Source organism: Convolutriloba macropyga, chromosome 7 (genome assembly GCF_964194025.1).
Source record: "Convolutriloba macropyga chromosome 7, txConMacr16.3, whole genome shotgun sequence".
Taxonomy (NCBI): Eukaryota; Metazoa; Xenacoelomorpha; order Acoela; family Convolutidae; genus Convolutriloba; species Convolutriloba macropyga.
This window is the reverse complement of record NC_134474.1, coordinates 24,857,251-24,879,156: the sequence shown is the minus strand read 5'-3', so window position 1 is coordinate 24,879,156 and position 21,906 is coordinate 24,857,251. Positions and strand designations below refer to the sequence as shown.

General features: G+C 35.7%; 1 protein-coding gene across 1 annotated transcript in view; it reads right to left on the bottom strand.

Annotated features, from left to right (window-relative positions):
• The window catches only part of LOC142342718 (DNA-directed RNA polymerase III subunit RPC1-like), a 144,240-nt gene that overhangs the window by 113,134 nt on the left and 9,200 nt on the right, over positions 1–21,906 (bottom strand). The window contains exons 3-7 of the mRNA XM_075394237.1: positions 12,198–12,320; positions 6,214–6,362; positions 2,019–2,181; positions 1,496–1,684; positions 970–1,191 (exon numbers count right to left, since the gene is read on the bottom strand). Coding sequence (XP_075250352.1) covers positions 970–1,191; positions 1,496–1,684; positions 2,019–2,181; positions 6,214–6,362; positions 12,198–12,320 — 846 coding nt within the window. The remainder of the gene's footprint in view (positions 1–969; positions 1,192–1,495; positions 1,685–2,018; positions 2,182–6,213; positions 6,363–12,197; positions 12,321–21,906) is intronic.

The window sequence follows — 21,906 nt, the reverse complement described above, 5'->3', positions numbered from 1 at the left end:
CCAATAGGGCATCCAGATGCTCGAAAAACAATAGGCAAGTCATAATAGGCCAAGAAAATTGTCTAAAAAACTGAAAAAAAAACAAAAAAAACTGCAAAAAAATAATTAAAATAGTTCCACTTTTCGCCATTTTTTGTCATACTTCTCAACAAAAAAAAAATATTTATATCCACAACACTGTAACCAATTGTTATCTAAAATTTGGTTAAGTAGAAGGGGTCTTTTTAGTACCCATTTGAGCTAGTAAAACAAAATCGTCAAAAACGCAAAAAATACCCCGAAAATCAGAAAAATAAATGAAAAACATCCGAATTAGCATAAAATCCATATGAATTTTCAGAAACCTTCAAACCACTGCCAGAACCAGCCTAGAAATAAAACAAAATCACCAAACCTCTGAACCAAAATAAATGAAAAAAACTGCTTTAAAATGCCGCACGTGAACAAAAAATTTCGCTCGCTTAGAACTTTTTGTTCACACCTCAATTTCTCGCTCTCTAGAAAACAGCGATATGAACAAAAAAACCACTCTCTTTTCGCTCCACTCTTCATTTTGTTCAGCAACAAAACCACTCCAAAATTTTGGACGTGTTTCATTTCACGCTTCAAAAATCACTCCAATAAAATTGATTAAAAAAAGGACTTCTCCAATACTCCTCTTCGAGTCGTAAAAAAAAGAAGGACCTCTCCAATACTCCTCTTCGAGTCGTAAAAAAGACAGCACCTCAATACAATTCAAATTCTTTGAATTGTAAAAAACCAAGAGAAGGCCAATAATAGCCCCAGCTATCGCTGTGCGGCTATTAATAAAATCTTGAAATTTTAGCCACCTGTATTACATAAACAGCTGCAAGACCTTATTTGAAGACGAATGCTTAAGCCCCTCAATTAGTTTTTCGGAAAACAAAATGAGATATTAATTTTGATGATTTTGCAAATTTTTCTGGCAGTCGTTTGTCAAAGACAGACCTGGTCAATGCGCATATTTGGATCTGGTGAAATGACAGTTCGGCCAGAGAAGTCCACACGTTTTCCTGATAAATTTCCCCTGAACCTGCCTTGTTTGCCCTTAAGCCTCTGTACGAGGGATCTCAATGCTACTTTGGGCTGGTACTGGGAGGGGATACCAGGTGTCTGGGAGTTGATATAGAGAGCACATTGCAGCTGTAGGTAATCCCAATCTTCCATGACCTAAAACAGGAAAAAAATATTCAGCTGAAATGGTTTTTTGCACTGATCAGAAGAGACTCGAGGATAACGAATGACAGCGGTTGATTCCAAATGCTATTTATTCTCCACACGCAAATTTCAGCAATTTGCGTACCAAGTTTAGACTACACATTAAAATTTAATCAAAACTATCAAAGGCACACACAGACACACAAAATTTAAGTGAACATTACAGTAAATATATTCTTCAATATTTTTTAGATTTTAAGTAATACAGAAGTAATCTATATCTCAGTTTTCATTATCTCTATTTAGAAAGACTCACCATTTGTGTTCTAGCGTTCTTTTTGTAGTGCGTCCTGATGATGTCATTTAGGAATATGATCTCGGCCAGCTTCACACTCAGGTCGTCCTCTCGTGTACCAGCCTTGAAATCGGATGCCACAGATGGTCGGATGCACAAGGGAGGTACCAGAATCTTCTGCATTATCAGATCAGAAGGCTTGCCAACACTCTACAAATGAACAGCCAGACGTCGCATAGATATACAGAAAAACATCGATTGTGTAGCAGAAGCAAAAACGACGAAGGGATCACCGTCTCATACATGTCAAATTCTTCATAGATACGCAAAAATTTTGTTTGATTGTTAGAAGTTTTATTATCTAACGCCCAAAGTTTGTGCAATGGTCTGTAATAGTTGCAGTTTACTGTAAGATTTTGCAATTTTTGTGATAAAATTTTGTGAAATTGGAAATAAACTATTTCGAAGCATGTCATGTTAAAATTAAAAAGCGTTTTGAAATCTAACTTTTCAGCGTATTTTCTTAGAAAATAGCATGGCTCACTTTATTCATTAGTAATAGAGGAACATCTTCGTCTCGTATCTTCTCGAAAAGCGTTAGTGCCATCACTGGATTGATGGGTTCCTGGATCTTTGTCTCGTCCAGGTCCTTGTGATTGGTAAGAACACTATCAAACTCCTTACGAACTGCATCACTCATTTGGTCTGATTGAAGAGAAGAGTGCAATTCCATTTAACACATTTTTGTTATTTTGCTACTATTAAGGTGTAGGAAAAAAACTCAACACATCTCGGCATCATTTTAACAGCATTTGGATGTCACTCGTTAAGTTCACAGAATGTTAAGTTCACGAAATTAGAATGATTTCAAATTGTGCTTTTCCAGGGAATATCTATTTTCCTAAAAATGGAACATCCTCAATTGGAACATCTTTTAGTTGCAAGTGCGGTTTAATTTACATAGCGTCAAATGAAAGAAAAACGAGTTTGAGCAAAGCCCTTTGTTCGCCTTAATAACTCATTGTTTTTTTCGTACACAATGCTTCTTTCCCCAATTCGCTTTTTTGATGTTAAGAAGACCAGGCTTCATCAAGGTGATAGAAACAAAACGCTGGCCTAAAAAATTACCTAATACACCTTTTGTGCAGACCTCATTCAGAGAAAATAAACTTAATACTATCCAAAAATTTTCTACCCAAAAATTTTATACAACCCATTGAATTATTAATCTTCGATAATCCATTCGAAAGCCCCTGAAGAAGAACTCCACTTCAATATGATAATTTGGATATGTCTTTACCCCAAGGAGATATGAGTAAAATGGGCCTTCAATTAAATTTCCTAGAAAGAATAAGATTTTCAAATTTGATTACACAAAAACAACTAAGTATATAAGCAAACTGTCCAAGATGTTGCAGAAACTAGAAAGGCAAATAAACCACGCACCCGATTTTCGAAGCTCTTAATGTATCATAAAAACAATTCATAAAACTGAACATTAATTGCTTCCTATTACTGATAAAGAGAAACATTCAAAAATCAATAGCAGTAGTAATTTGACCCAGACGCCTTGAACTTAACACTTCACATTAGATTTTTAAAATAGGATTTTTGGGACAAATGGGATATTCTGATATTATTACCCCTTAATACTCAACAATTCATCGATTTCCTATCATCACGGCAACATTTAGACTTCACCAAAAACATGTGATAACAAACAGTCTTAAAAGTTAATAACAGTCTCACTTTCCCCAGTTTGACAGCAACTTGGAAAATTTCAAAATATACATTAAAACATAAACCGAGTAACGCCAGACGAATTGCTCTCGAAAGACTGGCGAGGCAAACTATTTAGAAGGGGTCATAGGCTATAGAAACTTTCAGGGTGATAAAAACTTCTGGAGAGGACTTCGAACCCGCGACCTCTCCAATGAGAGCCGGGGAGATCAATCACTACGAAGCACTGGCTATGTAATGTTAGCGCTCAAAATCACAATCGGTTTTATTTTAGCAACAGACTTATGCTCTGAATGTGCGCCCATCAAATCACTCAAAAAATCAAGATTCAAAAAGTCACTCAAGAAGGGAAATCACAAAATTGTTCTAAAAGCAAACGGTCAAGCAAAAAATATTGCATAAGATAAACGTTTACAATAATTGCTTCAAACTTTGTTCGAGAGTAATTAATGACTTATTCTTTTGCAAAGTAATAAAATGGCAACTGATTTACTGAAGTGCCAACCCTTTTACATAGAGCACGTATTTGCTAAAACTCGAAATCAAATCATGTTTTTTTTCGCTCAGAAATACAAAAACTGTATTAACGAATCCTCAAAAACCGAATCAATAATATTCAATTTTTTATTTCGAGGAAATACCAACATCTAGAATCTTCACTTTTCTCTCACAGAAGATGAATAACAACGGCTACAAGAAGAGTAATCCACGTTTGCTAAACTTTTGAATGTTACATTAATGATAACCTTTTCTAGTTACCAGTAATAGAGCATGATGGGCCATTCGGGGGCCTTTTTATGTTTGAAGATATGCAATTTTGTAAGGAAGATCGATATAAAAACCAACAAAAAATTTTAAAACTTTGGATTTCAAATGGAATAGAAAATTGGTTTTCACACAGTTCCAAATAAAACAACACAGATTCAGTAGGTTTCACATCTTAAGTGATCTATTTAAATTGAGTTTCATTATATATTCAATTGAAATTAATTTATCTAAAAATTATATTTTTCCTGCGTTACATCTACGCTCAATAGAAGATGCGTATGTTGTTTCCAAATTTTAACAGATTTAGTTTTCATGATTTTCAGAATTTCCAATAAAATTTTTAGAAAAATTTTATAAGTATCTCAAACTGTATACATTTTTTTGTTTTGAGGAAAAAATTACTTCAAACAACTAAAGAACTTGCAGTAAAAGTAAAATAAATTCCACATTAAATTTCATGAATTCTCGTTTTTTTTCTATGCAAAAATAATCATTGTAAATTATTGCCTTTTGAGACAAAGAGTTCAATTATTCTAAGAAATCATTTTTCATCTTACAGCAGCGTTCGGAACGCGTACACATCTTTTTTTATTTGCTAACCAGTTCATATTATCGACGCTCGTCATAATCACTTCATTCTTTGAGAAACAAAAACCGTTTTACGATAAAATATTTTTGAAGCCCTAGTTAAATATCTCAGCAAAAATTTGCGAAAAAACGTTTTGAATCTATTCTGTCTGCTCTGTACCGGTTCTTCAGGTTTCATCGAAAATCTACTGCGCGTCAATATTGGAATTACCTGAGATGAAATCTCAATGAAGGAAAACATCAATAATTTTTGATAATAGCAATGTCAATCAAACCTGAATTTTTTATGTTAAGGCAAAAAGCAGTCGACTCAACTTCATATTTTTCAAAAAAATCATATTTTCAAAAAAATCCCAAGGACTCCACGGAATCAAATGATCAGCTGGTACTGTAGGTGAGAATTTTGTAGATTAGTGTACAGACAGGATGAAAAAACTTTTTATAAGAGGCAAATAAATTATTAAAAAAAAACAATTCTTTTCTCCACGCCCCCTCTTTGTTCTATACAAAAGATACTTCAGCTTGACGACAACAAATTAAAGAAGTCATTAGTTAAGTATATCAGATTGAATCATTGGTTAGCAGTTCATAATGATTTTGCGTCATTTGTGTCAAGTTGGATAGTCGCACATTAAAAACACATCGAAAACAGGATATTAAAAACTGATTCAAGTCTCCTACTCTGCATATGTTAAACAAAATTGTAGTCGACCGAGGGACTTAGTGCCCTGACACGAGGCAGCTTGAGACTAGTAAATCGTAGGGCTCTAATAGAGCTGCTCCGCAACTTAATACCCACCAAGCGCTACCTATTTATCCCACTTTTAAGAACGAAAAGTCAAAAGGGTCAGATGAAAAATCGATAAAGCAAAAAAAAATTGCAGAAAAAAGAGCACTGGTCTGATATAATTGCTACAAACTTCTTTTCAGAGCAATTAAACAATTACCTCTCATCAAAACATTTCTGTTCAGCTGTCCCGAAATTCAAGGATAAGGTGTTAATGGTGAAACCTACCAAACGTAAGCGGTCGAAATGTCCAAAGATCATGGAGCTTGAAATGATTGTATTGCTCACGTAGAAGGCGCAAGACTTTATTGAAATAAGTATCTGTTGATCTTTGTCTCGCTTAAACTTATTCTGTTTTCAAAATTTGATAACTTTTTAACAAATGAGATGTTGGAAGTTTATGTGCAAATGCATATTACTGATCATCCTTGTTGGCAAACGCACATTGCCGATCATCATTGTTTCATTTGAATCAATACAACACTATAAGACTGCGAAATTGCCACTGTCTAAACAATGCATGTTTTGAAGTTCACTATTATCTGCTGCCTTAAACATTTCCAGATGCATTCACGCAACCGTCTCTACATTCAAAAGTATACTTTTTCAAAGAAAAAATTTTAACGCTTTCAAAAATTACTTTTCCACGGAAACAAAATTCTTTCCCAAATTTTCAAGAAGAGACCATGAAACAACTATATCGATCTATTGGAACGACAATTTACTGATTTTCGTGCTCAATGCTAATTGCTTCGAACATTCTCCTAATGAATTTGTTACAAGAACCAAAATCGCCATAAAAAATAGCAAATATAGATCTAAGTTATTAGTAGATTAATGGAATTTTCCCCTTCCTTTCTTGGCCTTCGAAGCCGCGCCCCCCGATGAAGTAGAAGCCTTGAACTTCATGTGGACAAGTTTGAGAGCACCGATTTTGAGAACCTGTCCGTTTTTCGCAAAGCAATATGGACAGTTGGCATTCTTCCTCGCTTTCTCGTATATAACCTGAAAACAAAAAGCATGAGAACAAATCAACATACTGAATAAACATCACATCACCATTTTCCAAAATCTGAAGCTTTAAAAAAGTGGGGGAATGCTGATGCAATTTCTAACAAAGATGTTCGAGAGCAAATGTTTTTCAATTTTGCAATGATTCACAGCAATCAATTCTTCATAAATTTCTTGGCGTTTGAGAAAACAAAGCAACTCAGATAAAAATTATCTGAGCTTATAAAAAAGTTTACTCAGATAAAAAATTATTACTCATAGGCGGAAAAGTAATCCACAAGCCACGAGTGAAACAAACTTTAACTCAACAATTCGATCCTTAACAGAGAGAAATTGTTCTCTACTCGAATTTCTCATATCTTAAAAAATATGATAGCCCATATAGATCACTGCAAAATAGCCATTAATCAATTATGATCTGTCATTTCAAGAGACGACTAATGTTAATGAAAGAGCTAAGTCTGGAACTTCGGTTTTAGCCCTCTATTCTCATTGACTAACTCAAATTTCAAGTTAATATTACGCGCATGCATAGAAAATATGCCACCCACACAATTCAGTAAGCGATCGCCTGAACGCAACAAAACAAAATCAAAAGAGCGACAATAGTTTCATAGCTGTTTAAAAATTGCTCAATTATATATATGCAGAGTCGCTTGTAGATTATAGCTTAAATGATGTTCCATAGCGCAAATTGCAAAATTTTGATGAATAAGACTCACGCAACTTTAAAATGAGTTAGGATTCCAATTACTTGGTAATTTTGAATGAGAGCACCACTTAAAATTCGACGTAAAAAGCGAACAAGAAAAAATGCATACGGTGAACGATAGATAAAGCTGGACAACCCCGAAAAGAGTAAAAGACAAAACGATCCTGATATTTTCGTAAGGAGCACATTATAAACGAGCCAAAAAGACAGAACTCAAATTTTTACGATAAAAAACACCAAGGCAATTATAATTCAAAAAATTTTCAACAATTTCAACAAGACCTCAAAAAACCTAGGGATAGACTTCAAAAACGAATGGAATAAAAACCAGAATTAAAACAACGAATAACAGGTCAAACAGTCGTACGACAAGAACAAAATTACTGAGCAAATCGAAAACTGAATGTTGAAAACTTATTCAGATTTCTCACACTAATGTAAGAAAAGGGCATTCAGGCTTTGAAAATGACTGTTTTTAATATAATCGCCACTCAGAAGCGATTTCAAATTGAATTAGGAAATTTAGCAGATATTGAGTAACGAGCGCCCCAATAGAATTCAACTGGTTTGAGCTGCAAACAAGCAGTACAATTCTTGAAATTCAACTAAAGCGCAGACATATATTAAAACAAAAAACTGACTACTAATCTAAGAGAACAAAATGAACAATATAAGAATAAAAGAAAAAGCATTCAACATCTTTCAAAAATTCTTTACTATTGCTTTAAAACCCCGCAAAAACAGAAGTTTAGAGTTTCAAAACACAATTGTCGTATCAAAAAATAACGAAGAAGCAAATAAAAATCGAAAAATAGACAAAAATGAATTATCGATTTCTGAACGGAAAATTGTCGACAAACAATACAAATCAACTATGAGATGATGGAACATCTGATTGGGTAACAAAAAGCGAAAGCCGAAAACAGCACCCATAATTTGAATCTCAAACTCTTCCACTTCATTTACCATCAGCATAAGTCTAAGAGAAGATCACACAACGAATTTTCTTGGTAAGTGAACAAAAAATAGACAGCCAGAATTTAAAAAATAGAAAACGCAAAAAGGCAGACTTTTGCCGCAATTTCAGTATAAATTTCACCGCCAAAAAATAGAAACCTGCTAGAAAACAAAATGACGGAATAAAATATGCCGGCTCCACAATAAAAACATATTAAAGGTAACTGCCAATATACTTCGTTTTTTGTTGAAAATTTTCCAAGTCAACGTCTATAAAATCATCGTCCACCAATTTAAACACAGCAAAAACAGTGACGTAGGAAAAATCTTGCGGAATGAGAGCTATCAAACACGCATAATTTTAAAGTTTCAAAATCTCTTCAGTCAAAACATTCGACGAAAAATTTGTTCAGTAGTGCAACATTGTTCGCTTAACAAGATGTCTGTCCTCTCTGCAACAACGAAAAAACAAAAACATTGAGCGGAAAAAATTTTTGTCGATTCCTATCTCTTAGAAACTTAGCTCACCCTGTATCTACAGACCTAATAAATCAAGCTCAACAATAAAACTTAACTTAAATAATTACGCCAAAATGAGCACCCTAAAAATTAATCTTCTTTGAACTGCAAAAAGCGGCTCATTTTTAGAAAATCGATTTGGAGCGCAAAAATGTCAAAACCAAAAAAACTTACAGTTATTAGCTGCGAAAAAAAAACAAAAAAAACACAGCCCCTGAAAGGTAACTCAACGTCTTTCAAAAACGTCACATTGATAACTAAATAAATAAGACAGCGAGTTCCAAAAAATTCCAAATATGCACTTTTGCACAATTGCAGTGTTAATTTCCTCGCTATCAAAAATATTGAACCTGCTAGAAAAAAATAGAAAAATAACAAATGGCCACCTCAAAGAAACCATATACAAAAGTAACTGCAAAAAATGCGTTTTCTGGCAAAAAATTTTCAAGTTATTTATTATTGTCTACCAACTTAAAGAGGGGAAAAACAGTGCCTTGGGAGAAACATTGAGAACATAGCTGGCAGATTGCCAGAAAATAGCCGCAATAGCTTCGTAGATCTGCAGACTCAAAAAAAAACTGCAGTATCAAAAATTTTGATTAAAATCTGCATGAGTTTTTGCTGCCTCTATTAGCTGCTCTCAAATAACCTTCATTTAGAGTGATATATACTCATTTGACCTTATCTCTTTGAATTAAAGTAAATAAAAGTCAAATTTAAAGTGAGAAGTCATTTTTGAGAGTGAGAGTCAAATGTGACCAAAAATTTAATCACGCGAATGAACAAAGAAGCTCGCTCCAATAAGAGTGAAAAATGACGTCACGCACGCAATTCAGTTGAAATTGCATGAAAGAATGAACAAAAAGCAGATTTGAGGTGGTTGTGACGTCATATGGTCGTAACAAACATCGCAACGACGAAATAAAAAAAACCAAGCGAAGACCAATAATAGCCCCAGCTACCGCTGTGCGGCTATTAAACATTGGTAGCTACAAAAAGCACACAATTCTCTAACAGTTTCGAATTCTCCGCAGTCAACCCATATTCGACAAGATTTTGTTCAGTAGTGCAGTATTGTGTACTCTACGAGACGTTTGACCGCTTCCCAAATGATTTCAACAACAAAATTAAACCTTCTAATACTGCGATATATGGGCAACCATAAAAAATCTACGCCACTAGTTTAAAGTCATCAAAGAACAAAAATGGAAAAGATAAAAACAATAAAACCTGTCAAAAACAAAGAAGAAAGCTTATGGAAGATAACTTATTGCTTGCTCATCAATTTTTTTCACCCTGCATTTTTTTTTCGAATACGTAACACAAACATAAACCGACTAATGTCGGAAGAATTGCTCTTGAACTACAGGGGAGGCAATTTATTTCAGGGTCTGTAGCCTAGATCACTTTTTCTTTGTGGTTGCAAATATTATTGCCCATGATGGGATTCGAATCACGGAACTCCCCCTCTCTCACCAGAAGCACTTTCCACTCGGCTATCAGGTCACTCTTTTTGCTATGCTGCAATCGATTTTATTTTAGAAACAAGCTTTACTTCGTAGTGAGATCACTCAAAAATGAAGAAGGAAAACGTCACTTGAGAAGTCAAAGAACGTTCTGGAAGAAAAGCGCAAAATAGTCAAGCAAAAAATTGCATTAAAAAGACCAACACGTTTGCAATAATTGCTATGAACATCTCAGATTGCAAAAAAGAAGAGACAACAGACATTAAACTGCTCAACTTTTGAAGCGAATATAAATTTTTTTTCGACATATACATTAACAGATATCTGATTGAGGAAAGAAGATAACTCAAACGTTCGGCTAATTAAAAAAACAATTTTACTTTTCACTTGGTGTATATTTCTGCTGATTTGAAAGTGAACTCAGCAAAAAAACAACTTCACGAGGAGACTTGATGAACGACGCCTAAAAAACTTAACTGTATATACATTATTTAAAAAACTGACCGATTCCAAACACAAGAACAAAACACAGTTTAAACATTCAGGCTACACATGTCAAGATAAGTCTAGCTTGCATACAAATATACAAAGTCGGGGGGTCACAATGTCACAGTGAGAATAATTTACAATGACGGAGCTAAAAATGCGGCCCCAATCGGAACTGCATCCACAAAGAACCCAATTTAAGCACTAACGGATGTAAAAACAATAGTAATTTGATTGTTTAAAAGGTTGCAAAAAATTGTATACAAGATTTTATCATATTTAGTTTGGTGTTGTGGTGTGTTAGTGGGTGGGGGGCGTCAGAGGGTCTAGTATTTGGAGGAGGAGTAGGTGCCGTCACTAGGTTTTCTTTGGGGTGTAGGTAGCTGGTGAGGGGTAGTTAGAAGATTGGTAGGGGGTATGTTGGTTGGGGAGTGGGTACGTATGTATGTAGGTGAATAGGGAGGAGCTCCTGTTATGAGAAGAAAACTTCTCAAAATAACATTTCAATTTTGAATATTACCAGCAATTACTAATTACTATATATCAGAAACTAAACTACTGATAAAATCCAATGATCAAAATAGGTAGGTGTGGTGGGCGAGGGTTATGTAGGGCGTAGATGGGGTCGTAGGAAAGATGTAAGTGGGGGTGTCTGTAATTTGGATAGGGAGGAGGGACTGTTACGAAAAAACTTCTCAAAATGACCTTTCGACCTTGAATATTACCAGCACTTCTTAATTACTATGTCTAAGTACGCATTAAGCTACTGTTAAAGTCCACTTTTGAAAACAAAGTCAACGTTTCAAAACAAAAGTCAGACTTCATCTAAAAAACCTGTAGAATAACAATACTCCATTTCGAGTCGTAAAAAGGCTGCGGAACTAATATAAATGTTACAAACTTCCGTAACAGGAAAAGAATCAGTCGCTATTATTGCACCAGAAATTGTACAGCATTATTGTGCAGTACTATACTATTACTTTATTATTTTTACACTCCAGTCCGGGGTCATCGCTAACTACTAACAACAAGAAGTAAGAGAATCAGCATTGAAGACCAAAAAGATACAAAGACTATTTTCACTTCAATAGCGCTCTAAAAAACTGCAAGCGTGAGTGGGCCAGCGATGGTCAACCTGTTTATCCCGTTTTTGATGACGAAAAAATACCAGGGTCAACTGAAAAATTGGGCAAGTGGAAAAATCGCAGAAAAAACCACATAACTAATGTAATTGCTACAAACTTTGTTTGCAAGCAATTGAAAATAGCTGCAGCTTTTGGAGGCTAATTTTACCTGCAAAGGTATTAATGGCTCTCATAACATTGCGTAATCAATTCCGAAATTCGTAACTATTTTCAATAAAGAGAAATCGATTTCAGCAATAAATCATTCAAGCAGACGAAACTCATCAAATCGGCTATTAATATACACTATGTCAACAAATTTCAAAACCAAGAAGTCAACAAGCTCAAAAACTTTCTCGCTTGTGCTCCACTAATCTAAAACGCAATACTCGTCTTCCAGTTGTAAAAAGCGACATAAATGAATGATTATGTAGCATTGTTCAATTATCACTTCTCAGCTTTGGAATAATCATCATCTAAAATTGTTTTGGCAAAAATGCACCTTCTAACTTTTACTTTTCATTTGCCATTTCTTCAGCCAATGAATTGGATCTAATTATATTACCTTTCGAACTTGCTTTTTCTGCAGGTAGGTTAAATTGGGTCGGATCACCTGTTTGCGATACTTGGTGATGTCATCGGGCTTGAGAAGAATTCGGGCACATACTTTACATATCGTAGTCAGCACCTAAAAAACCCACCAATTTCAAGTCACTGATTTAAGTTGCTCAATCAGAAGTCGGATATTTACTCTAAGCCCGAATTCCGATCCAGATGCATCTCAGGCAACTGATGCATTGTCTATTGTAATGAGCATAACACCGGAGCCTTGCCGTAGCCACAATACGCCTACTAATTATCAAGATCAAGACAGAAATTAGGATCATTATTTGAAAAAAATAAGTAACACGGAACAAGAGTTTAATTAAAATGATTTAAGCAACAAACAATGAAGACTCTAAGGGACCGTCAAAATTTCTTTAAACCTAGCCAAAACTGCTAAAGTATGGAAAGCTTTGAACTCAAAATTCATAACAACCTTTTGTAGTCGAGTAGTCCAGAAATTTAACACAGATGGCATAAAAAATTAAGTATGGATAATGGATAAGGTTCCAAGACGGCGAACTATATGCTCAACTGGTTTTTTTGTTCAGCCAAATTTGGCCAGTCGATATATTTGACATGGAAAGACATTAGTGGCATCATTAAAGAGCGCCAAGCTTAGAATTTACTAATTGGCGTACTTTTCGACAATTTGCTGGTGTTTAAATTTCTTGAATTTGATCTACTAAAACAATCAGTTAACGCTCTTGACCCCTTGTCCCCTTGTGGTCTTAGTTGACGGCGGCATCACGTGCGATATATTTTTTGGGGGGGATTCAACTTTTTTGAACTCTTTAACGCTGAAGTTGAACAAATTTAAAAAGACTTCCTCACTCCAAGTTGATTATTATTGATGGTTACAACGGAAAACATATTTATGACGACAAGTGATCACTGGTTGCCTAGGACATGAAAAAAATTAAAACAAGAAACAGATGCAAAATTCTCATTCAACAAAACTTTCACGTACTTACTCCATTTAGTTTTCTGCTAATTTCTTCTTGTCTGAAATTGTTGAAACTAGCTTTCCAAAAAAATAAAAAATTTGCCAGACGCTACGTCCGTTTTTCTTCACGTCTACAAGGGGCCTTTTTACACATTTAAAATATCTAACAACAGCGAACAAGACACCACTTTTTGCATTCTTCAGTTTGAAATTTTTCAAAGAGTCAAAAAGCAACAACTTTCGGGTGTAATTATACAAGACTTTTACAACTTTATATTTTTTACTTCATGTGTTGTTTCAGTTAGTAGCCCAAAAATAACCTTCATTTAGAAAGATGTATCCGTGGTTAACTATAACTCCATCAACTAAAGAAAGCAAAATTAATCAGTCAAAAGAGGAAAGTCATTTTTGAGTGAGTAAGTTATGTGTGAACAATTTATGCAAGTATTAAAAAAATACTCAAATAATAGCACAGAAAAACATCACACACACACACTTAAATTAAAAAATCAGTCCAAAATACATGAACGAAATTCAGAATTAAATTGTGCCTGACGTCAGTTGGTCGCAACAAAAATCTTGCCCATGATATGAAAAAGATATAAAATGAATCAACTGTAGACCTAAGCCTCGACAATTTTACACTAACAACAGCCTTGATAGTAAAAGAGTCAGAGAGACTTATATACGCAAAACAACGAAAAAAACTGTAACGAAATCTTTGAAGTATAAGATCTTCCCCAACTCGCAGTATTAAATTTTTTTAAAAAAAAATAAGAATGTTTATTAAGCGTTTACACTAAGCCTGCTTAGAATTTTCAACCTAAAGAACATGAACCTTAAAAATGATATACATCAATACATAGAACGTAAGAAGTCGGGTAACATCTATTATAAACAACAAAGGGGAAAGTCGAAAAAATTAACAAAAATTTACAAATAGTGTCCACAAACAAGTCCTTAAAGTAAAAAAAATTAAAACTACGAACTGAAACTGCCAAAGAAATTAAATCATTCCTCAATAGAAGATCCAAGACAATTGTTAATAAGATTAGGAGCAGTACAACAATACACAAATAAGGGCAAAATTCAAATATCAACTGACAATTTTTCGTAAAAGATTGAGGTCAAAATCAACAATCCTTAGTTAAACGATAGAGCCGTGAAGCAAGTTAAATAATGATTCCTCAAAAACCAGTGACACCTGTCGAAAAGAGAATTAGTTACAAAAAAATAGAAAGCTCAAAAACTCAAAAATTTTCCGAAAACAAACTAACTCAAAATGAAGAACTGGTCTTTTTATATTGAAAGTAGGAATTTCGTTCACTTAGGTTTCTCCATAGAAGCGGTCATTAATTAAATTAAGTGATAAGACAGCAAAAAGAACAAAAATTACTGACAAAACTTGAAAACTCGCTAAAATTATATAACCATAACCGACTAATGTCGAGGGTCAACCTCTGAGAACCGACCTTCACACCATAATTATAAGTCTCCAAAACAGTTTCTGTGAATCTCATACTTGGAGACTAGTGAGCTGAAATGCTCTAAGAGCACTTAATGCCCGCTGGGCGCTGCCGTTTTATCCCGTTTTGAGGACGAAAAGTCAAATGGGTCAAACGAAAAAACAGTCAAGCGAAAAATCGCATTAAAAAAGACCGACAGGACTAATACAATTGCTACAAACTTCGTTTGAAAGAAATTAGGAAAGACAATCAAAAAGACATAAAAAATAAGCTATCACCTGAAAAAGTTGAAAAGAGTCTATTCACACCTCATCAGAGATCTGATGAAACCTGTTATTGATGACACTAAGTACTAAGACAAATAGAAAAAATCAGTAAAATTGAATTTAGAAAATACTACGTGTCTAAGTCATAAAAATTACGCCATCGCCTGAAAAGTTGAAAAGAGTCTTATTTGCACCTTATCAGAGATCTGATAGAACCTGTTATTGATGACACTAAGTATTAAGACAAATAGAAAAATTCAGTAAAATTGAATTTAGAAAATACTACGTGTCTAAGTCATAAAAATTACGCTATCGCCTGAAAAATTGAAAAGAGTCTTATTTGCACCTTATCAGAGATCTGATAGAACCTGTTATTGATGACAGTAAGTACTAAGACAAATAGAAAAATTCAGTAAAATTGAATTTAGAAAATACTGCGTGTCGAAGTCACAACAGAAAACTATCAAATGAAAACCAAACACAGGTTAGCTATTGAATATATAATCAATGAATGCTTTCATCAATGCCTCTATGTGATAAGACAGCAAACAGAACATATAAGTGCAAAACTCAACAAATAACTGATTATTTATTAAAAATACTTAAGAAAATTTTTAAGAAAGAGCGTTAACTATCATATCAAACTATGAATGCATTGAACAATGCTGTATTCGAAAGCCAACTGGATATGTCACTAAAAAAACCAAAAAAGGACAATAAAGACGTAAAAAACCTGGAAAAAAATTCAGGTTCTATAAAACTAAATAGTACACCTATGCCATAAAAACCATTAGTTGCCAACTGAGCGATTCAAACAATTGCAAATCACCATTTGTCTTTGACCACTACCATTTGACTCCAAAAATAAGTGAACAGATCTTCAAAAAAGTTGCCAAAAGAATTCAGCAAAGAAAATCCGAGAGTTATCTATCATCTAATAGACGAATTGAAAAAAAAAGAGAAAGAAAACAGCATCATAAAGAATTCTAAATTAGTCCAAATCTATTTTAATAAAAATTAGAAAAATTCTGTTCGTTCTTCACCTAAAACAGATGCAAATAACAATGAGACGCTTTCTGTCAAACAATTGAGAAAATTAAAATCAATATCCAATAACGTGCAATTCTTAATTGACTTCCAGACTTCTTTATATCTGAAAAGCACGAAAAAGAAAAAAAACTGACAAAATAAATTTTTGCCAATTTCCTATTAATTTTATATTATTTCAAGGACTTCATGAGCTATCACGTTTAGTTGATGAGTTATCACGGTTAGTTGAATAGCTATCTCAAGGCTATCACAGGTAGTTTTGCCCAAGGATTATAACAAAATTAGCACCACAGTTTCACAAAAGCACAAAGAGCCATTTGAAAAGGTTTTTCCAAGCCCAGTTTCAACATGAATATCAAAAGTCTCCAAGAGTTTTGGTTTAAGGTCAAATCAAAAAAGCTCATTTTTTGAGGCAAGATGCTGACGTTAAATACTGTGCCGTATCATAAATTGAATAATGTTGATAGAATAACTTTTGAAATCCGTTCATTCCATTAAAATCCGTTAAAGTTTATAAAAATTCCTTGGATTTACAACATATTTTCCTGAGACAATGAAAGAGAAGAGCTTACAGGACTGTGAAAAAAGTGGTTATAGTAAGTTACTTCACTAAGACGTTGTAGCAGTCATTTGTCACCCATTTAAAATTTTGCGTTGAATCGTTCTAGAAATACTCGCTCTTCTTCAGTTTGCAGCACTTTGATGCAAACAGCGACGGACCAAAGATAGCTCGGTACATAGGCACCTTAGGTTCAGACAAACGTTTGCGGCTAGTAATCCTTCTTATTAAAAACCAGGACTTCATTGCCTTTGATACTCGATTTCATACAAAATTTCCAGCCAGCCCGAATTCTCGAAAATTGTGAAACCAACATCTCGAACAACGCTCTTTGTTTCAATTTCGATATTTTCCACTAAATATTAACGTCACTTGAGTTCCATGAATTAAGTGACATATCATCTTTCATAGTTGAAGAGAAAACAGCTCTGAATAAAAAGGTCTAGCACAATATTTTTAAAAAATTTAAGGTCCAGCAAAATAAATTGAAAAAAATAAGGTCCAACGACAGCTTTGGTACTAGACCAGTAATTTCTCCGACAACACAGAGAATATTGCGCATTCAAGCTTTCTGTTCCACCATTTAGGTAAACGTGCATTAGAAGAACAATGCTTTCTGGTATTTTCATATTGTGTTGCTTTTTCATTAAAATCGAGTGTTTCATCTTTTCTCCTTCAAGTTTTCTCTTTAAAGAAATTGAAGTGAACAAAAATTGAAAGACAAAGAACTCTTTAGAAGCTTTTAGTTTTTCGTTGATACTTGACAGGATCAGAATAAGTTATTTATCAGTGGTAGAAAGCCGAATTGACAGTTTGTGATGTTACCGCAGAGCTGTTGTGTGAAAACTGTCGACACCAGTCTTTCACAAAGTTCGGATCTAGTATTGATTAGAGCAATTGGTCTGTTATTGTTCAAATCACCCTTGTTTCAGTATTCGAAAAATGGTGCGAAAACACCGTCCTTTCATAGAGTGGTAAACTTATGTAATGTTTTGAGAAAGCTGAGAACGATCTTGGTCTTTTTTGCAATGGTATTGGCGTTTCGTTGAAGAAAAAAGGCGGGAAGCGTTCTGCTCCTCGGTTTTTCCAAAACTAAAGAGATTAAAGACTGATATCAAAGCTAATGGCTTCGATTCGACTTTCAGCAGAACGTTCTTTGATGTGAAAGTTAAATCGGTATGCAAAGAGTTACCCAAGAAGCATACCGGATTCCTACAAATACCATGAGTCCATCAAGAAGCTGAAATACGAGCAAAGGATAATCGAAGTCGAGAAAGCCACCGTCTGTCCGTTAATCCTCTCATGTACAGGAGGAGCTGGTCCGTCAGCATCAAAAGCCATACAGAGGTTGGCTTCCAGGATCAGCGATAAGAAAGAAGATTCTTAATCGGACGTTATCAAGTACATAAAGACAAAAATAATTTTCGAGCTTTTACGCAGCTCCATACTCTGCCTCCATGGCGCACGCTCCATGGGCCGGCGCCCTGCAGTAGAAGCGTCAATAGGAACCATTGTAGAGGAAGGGAGGCTGTTGTCCTAAATGTTTATATTCTTTTTTCTAATCCTGATTCAAAATCACTATACACTATATTTTGATTGCTATTTATCATATCTATCTTGATTATAATTCTGATGCTTTAATTTCCCCATTTTTCGCATTGTCATCGTGGCCTCATTGAAATTAAAACTAGGCTCAACAAACTCAACGTGATGTAAATTAAATGGTCAACTTGTTCATTAGATTCCTTAGATTTACATCATATTTTCCTGAGACAATGTTGTAGAAAAGGAGCTTTCAGGACTTCGAAATAAATTGGTAGCAGTTAAGTTACTTCACATTGTAGTTTCAATTCTTGGTCACCCATTTAAAACTTTTCGTTGAATCGTTCTAGAAAAAATACTCGCTTCCTCCAGTTTGCACGGTATATAGGCACCTTAGGTTCAGACGAAAGTTTGCGGCTAGTAAAACTAGGCTCAGTAAACTTAATGTGATACAAATGGCCAACTTGTTCGTAGTTTTCGTGAGTAAGCTACACACGCAAAATACAAGAGAAATATTTGTTTTGTGCCTCGGCTCTAACCATAGTGGTCACTCGCTGGTGTAAACTTCAGATATTTAAAAATCTTCTAACTATTTGCGCATGAAAATTAGTTCCGGCTGGTATTGTTGTCCGTCGATTTCTTGCAGTTTTGCGCATCTCTTTTCAACCAACAGCAGGTGAGTAAAATCGAGAAGGGTTTAAGGAACGTTCTTAATCACGTCTTAGTCTTCTCGACTTGTTTAACTAGAGGTGCGATGGCTGAAGCAACCCAGGGCGTAATTTTTTGCCAACGTTGCATTCTCAATGGCGTTATTTCATCACGGTGCTCAAACAACCACTCGTACGACAGTGCGTTTTAATTAACACTACTAGCAATTGGGCTCAAATGGTTTGTCTGCTGAGCTTGTTTAGGGTGTCAATATTGGTAGTGCAATGTATAGGGTTTCTCTGCCACTAAATGTAAGGATTGTCGCCACATCGCCACTATTTCAGTGCTTACAGGTAAAGGTCAAAGTAATTTTCAAGCTGAGTAAATTTGTCTGACACATCAAGTCATCGTTACAGACCAGAAAAAAGTCCAAACATAATGTATTTGTCGTCTTCGTTTAGTTTCCGCAAGATAGCTTTCGTCGGGATGCGTTGATGTGCAGGAACCCCATTCTATACCAGGCTAGTTGATGTCAACCACCTGGAAGTATCCTTTCTTTCGTGTACTGCGACAAACACAATAAACGCAATATACCAACTCTGGTTGCAAGAACCTTTAGAGGCTTCCTTGTGGTGAGTAATAAAGGAGAACTATTATCACTTGATTATTCACAATGATTGATCTTTACTGCCATACAGCATTCTTGCACTGCTTGTATCTATCTATGTATAGCTGTGATTGTTTCATACAGCCAGCAGACAACCTCCATGTAGACATCCTCCATTTAAAATTGAGAGAATGAATTAAACTTATTGTTGTTGGGTTGACGTATAAAAACATATAAATTTAACGTCTTTTTCATTGAAATTTGAGACAAAAATTGAATTTACTGATTTTTCTATTGAATATTAAAATTAGAAATTTCTAAATATATACACTGCCGGATTAATATCAGTTGTTTACTCGTTGATATGGCTCGGAATTCAGAATCGCTTTTTTGGAGTGAGTTCTTACTTCGTTGATATGGCTCGGAATTCAGAATTGCTTTTTTGGAGTGAGTTCTTACTTCGTTGATATGGCTCGGAATTCAGAATCGCTTTTTTGGAGTGAGTTCTTACTGTCTGATTGGTTATCAGAAGTAGTTCTGAATTTTGGATCTCACCTATCTGTCACGTTTACGTTAACAGAAACGTATCAAAATTGTGCTGAAGGACAAAGTCAACTAGTTTGGTATGCTTTTGGTATTAAACAGGCTTTTAATGTTGAGAAGCAGCTTCATCGCTTCTTTTATTCAATAAGTATTTCTCAACAAAAAACTGCTTTATAGCAAGAAACCTTCAATCAATCGGTAACTAACAAAGCCTGTGATTATACGCGGCTATTCAATCCCCAATAAACGCCAAAAAAAAAATTTAGAGCATCAAAAATGGCATACAAATAAAAGAAAATAAAAACCCAAATCTCCATATCAATATCAAACTAACTATCAAAAACTTTAAAAGGCTGTTAAAGAAGCCTTAATGTCATTGCCAAGCCTATTGAAAACTTTTATACAAAAACCTGCGTTGAAACACAGGAACATTGCTTGAAAAAAGCCACAAACACGCGCGCGCACACACGCACAACACACACACACACAAAGACAAAAACACACACACAAACACACAACACACACACACAGAAACCCACACACACACACACACACACAGCCACAGATACACACACACACACATACACCCACCCACACACACACACACACACACACACACACACACCCACCCACACACACACACACACACACACACACACACAACACACACACAAAACACACACACAACACATACACAACACACACACATAACACACACAGAAACACACAAACACACACACACAAAACACACAAACAACACACACACAGGCACACACACACATACGTACACACGCACACACACACACACACACACACACACACACACACACACACACATAGGTACACACGCACACACACACACACGCACACAAACACACACACACGCACGCACACACACACACACGCAAAGAGAAGCGCACACACATACACAAACAAAAACACAAACACAAACACACACACGCACACACAACACAGACACACCCACACAACACACAAACAACACACACACACACACATAGACACAGCCACACACCCACACGCACATACACACACGCGCACACACACATGCGCGCACACACAAACACACAGACACACGCAAACACACAAACACACACAAACACACATACACACACGCACACACATACACACACGCACACACACACGCGCGCGCACACACAAATACACAGACACACGCAAACACACACACAAACACACATACACACGCCCACACACACACGCGCGCGCGCACACACACACACAACACAAACAGACAAATACACACGCACACACACACACACACACATCCAGACACACACAAGACAGACAACACCCATAGACACAACACACAAACAGACACACACATACGTACACACACGCACACAGAAGCACAAATATACACACACACAACACACACACAAACACACACCCACACAAGCACACACAACAGACACACGCGCACACAAACACACACGCGCGCGCACACACACACATACACACACGTGCACACACACTTACACGCACACAAGCGCACACATACACGCACGCGCGCACACACATATACACTCGCACACACACACACACACACAACACACACACGCGCACACACATACGCAAACACACACACACACGCAAACACAGACACGCCAACACAGACACACACGAGCAAGCGCGCACATACACAAACGCACATACACACACACACTCACACAAACACACACACTAACAGACACGCGCACACAGACACACACGCGCGCACACACACACGCACACACACACACACACACCCAGACACACACACAAGACAGACAACACCCATAGACATAACACACACAGACACACACATACGTACACACACACACAAGCACAAACATACACACACACAACACACACAAACACAAACCCACACAAACACACACACACAACAGACACACGCTTACACATACGCACACACACACACGCGCACACACACACACAAACGCACGCACACACACACACACACACACGAACACCCACGCACACACACACACACGTGCACACACACACT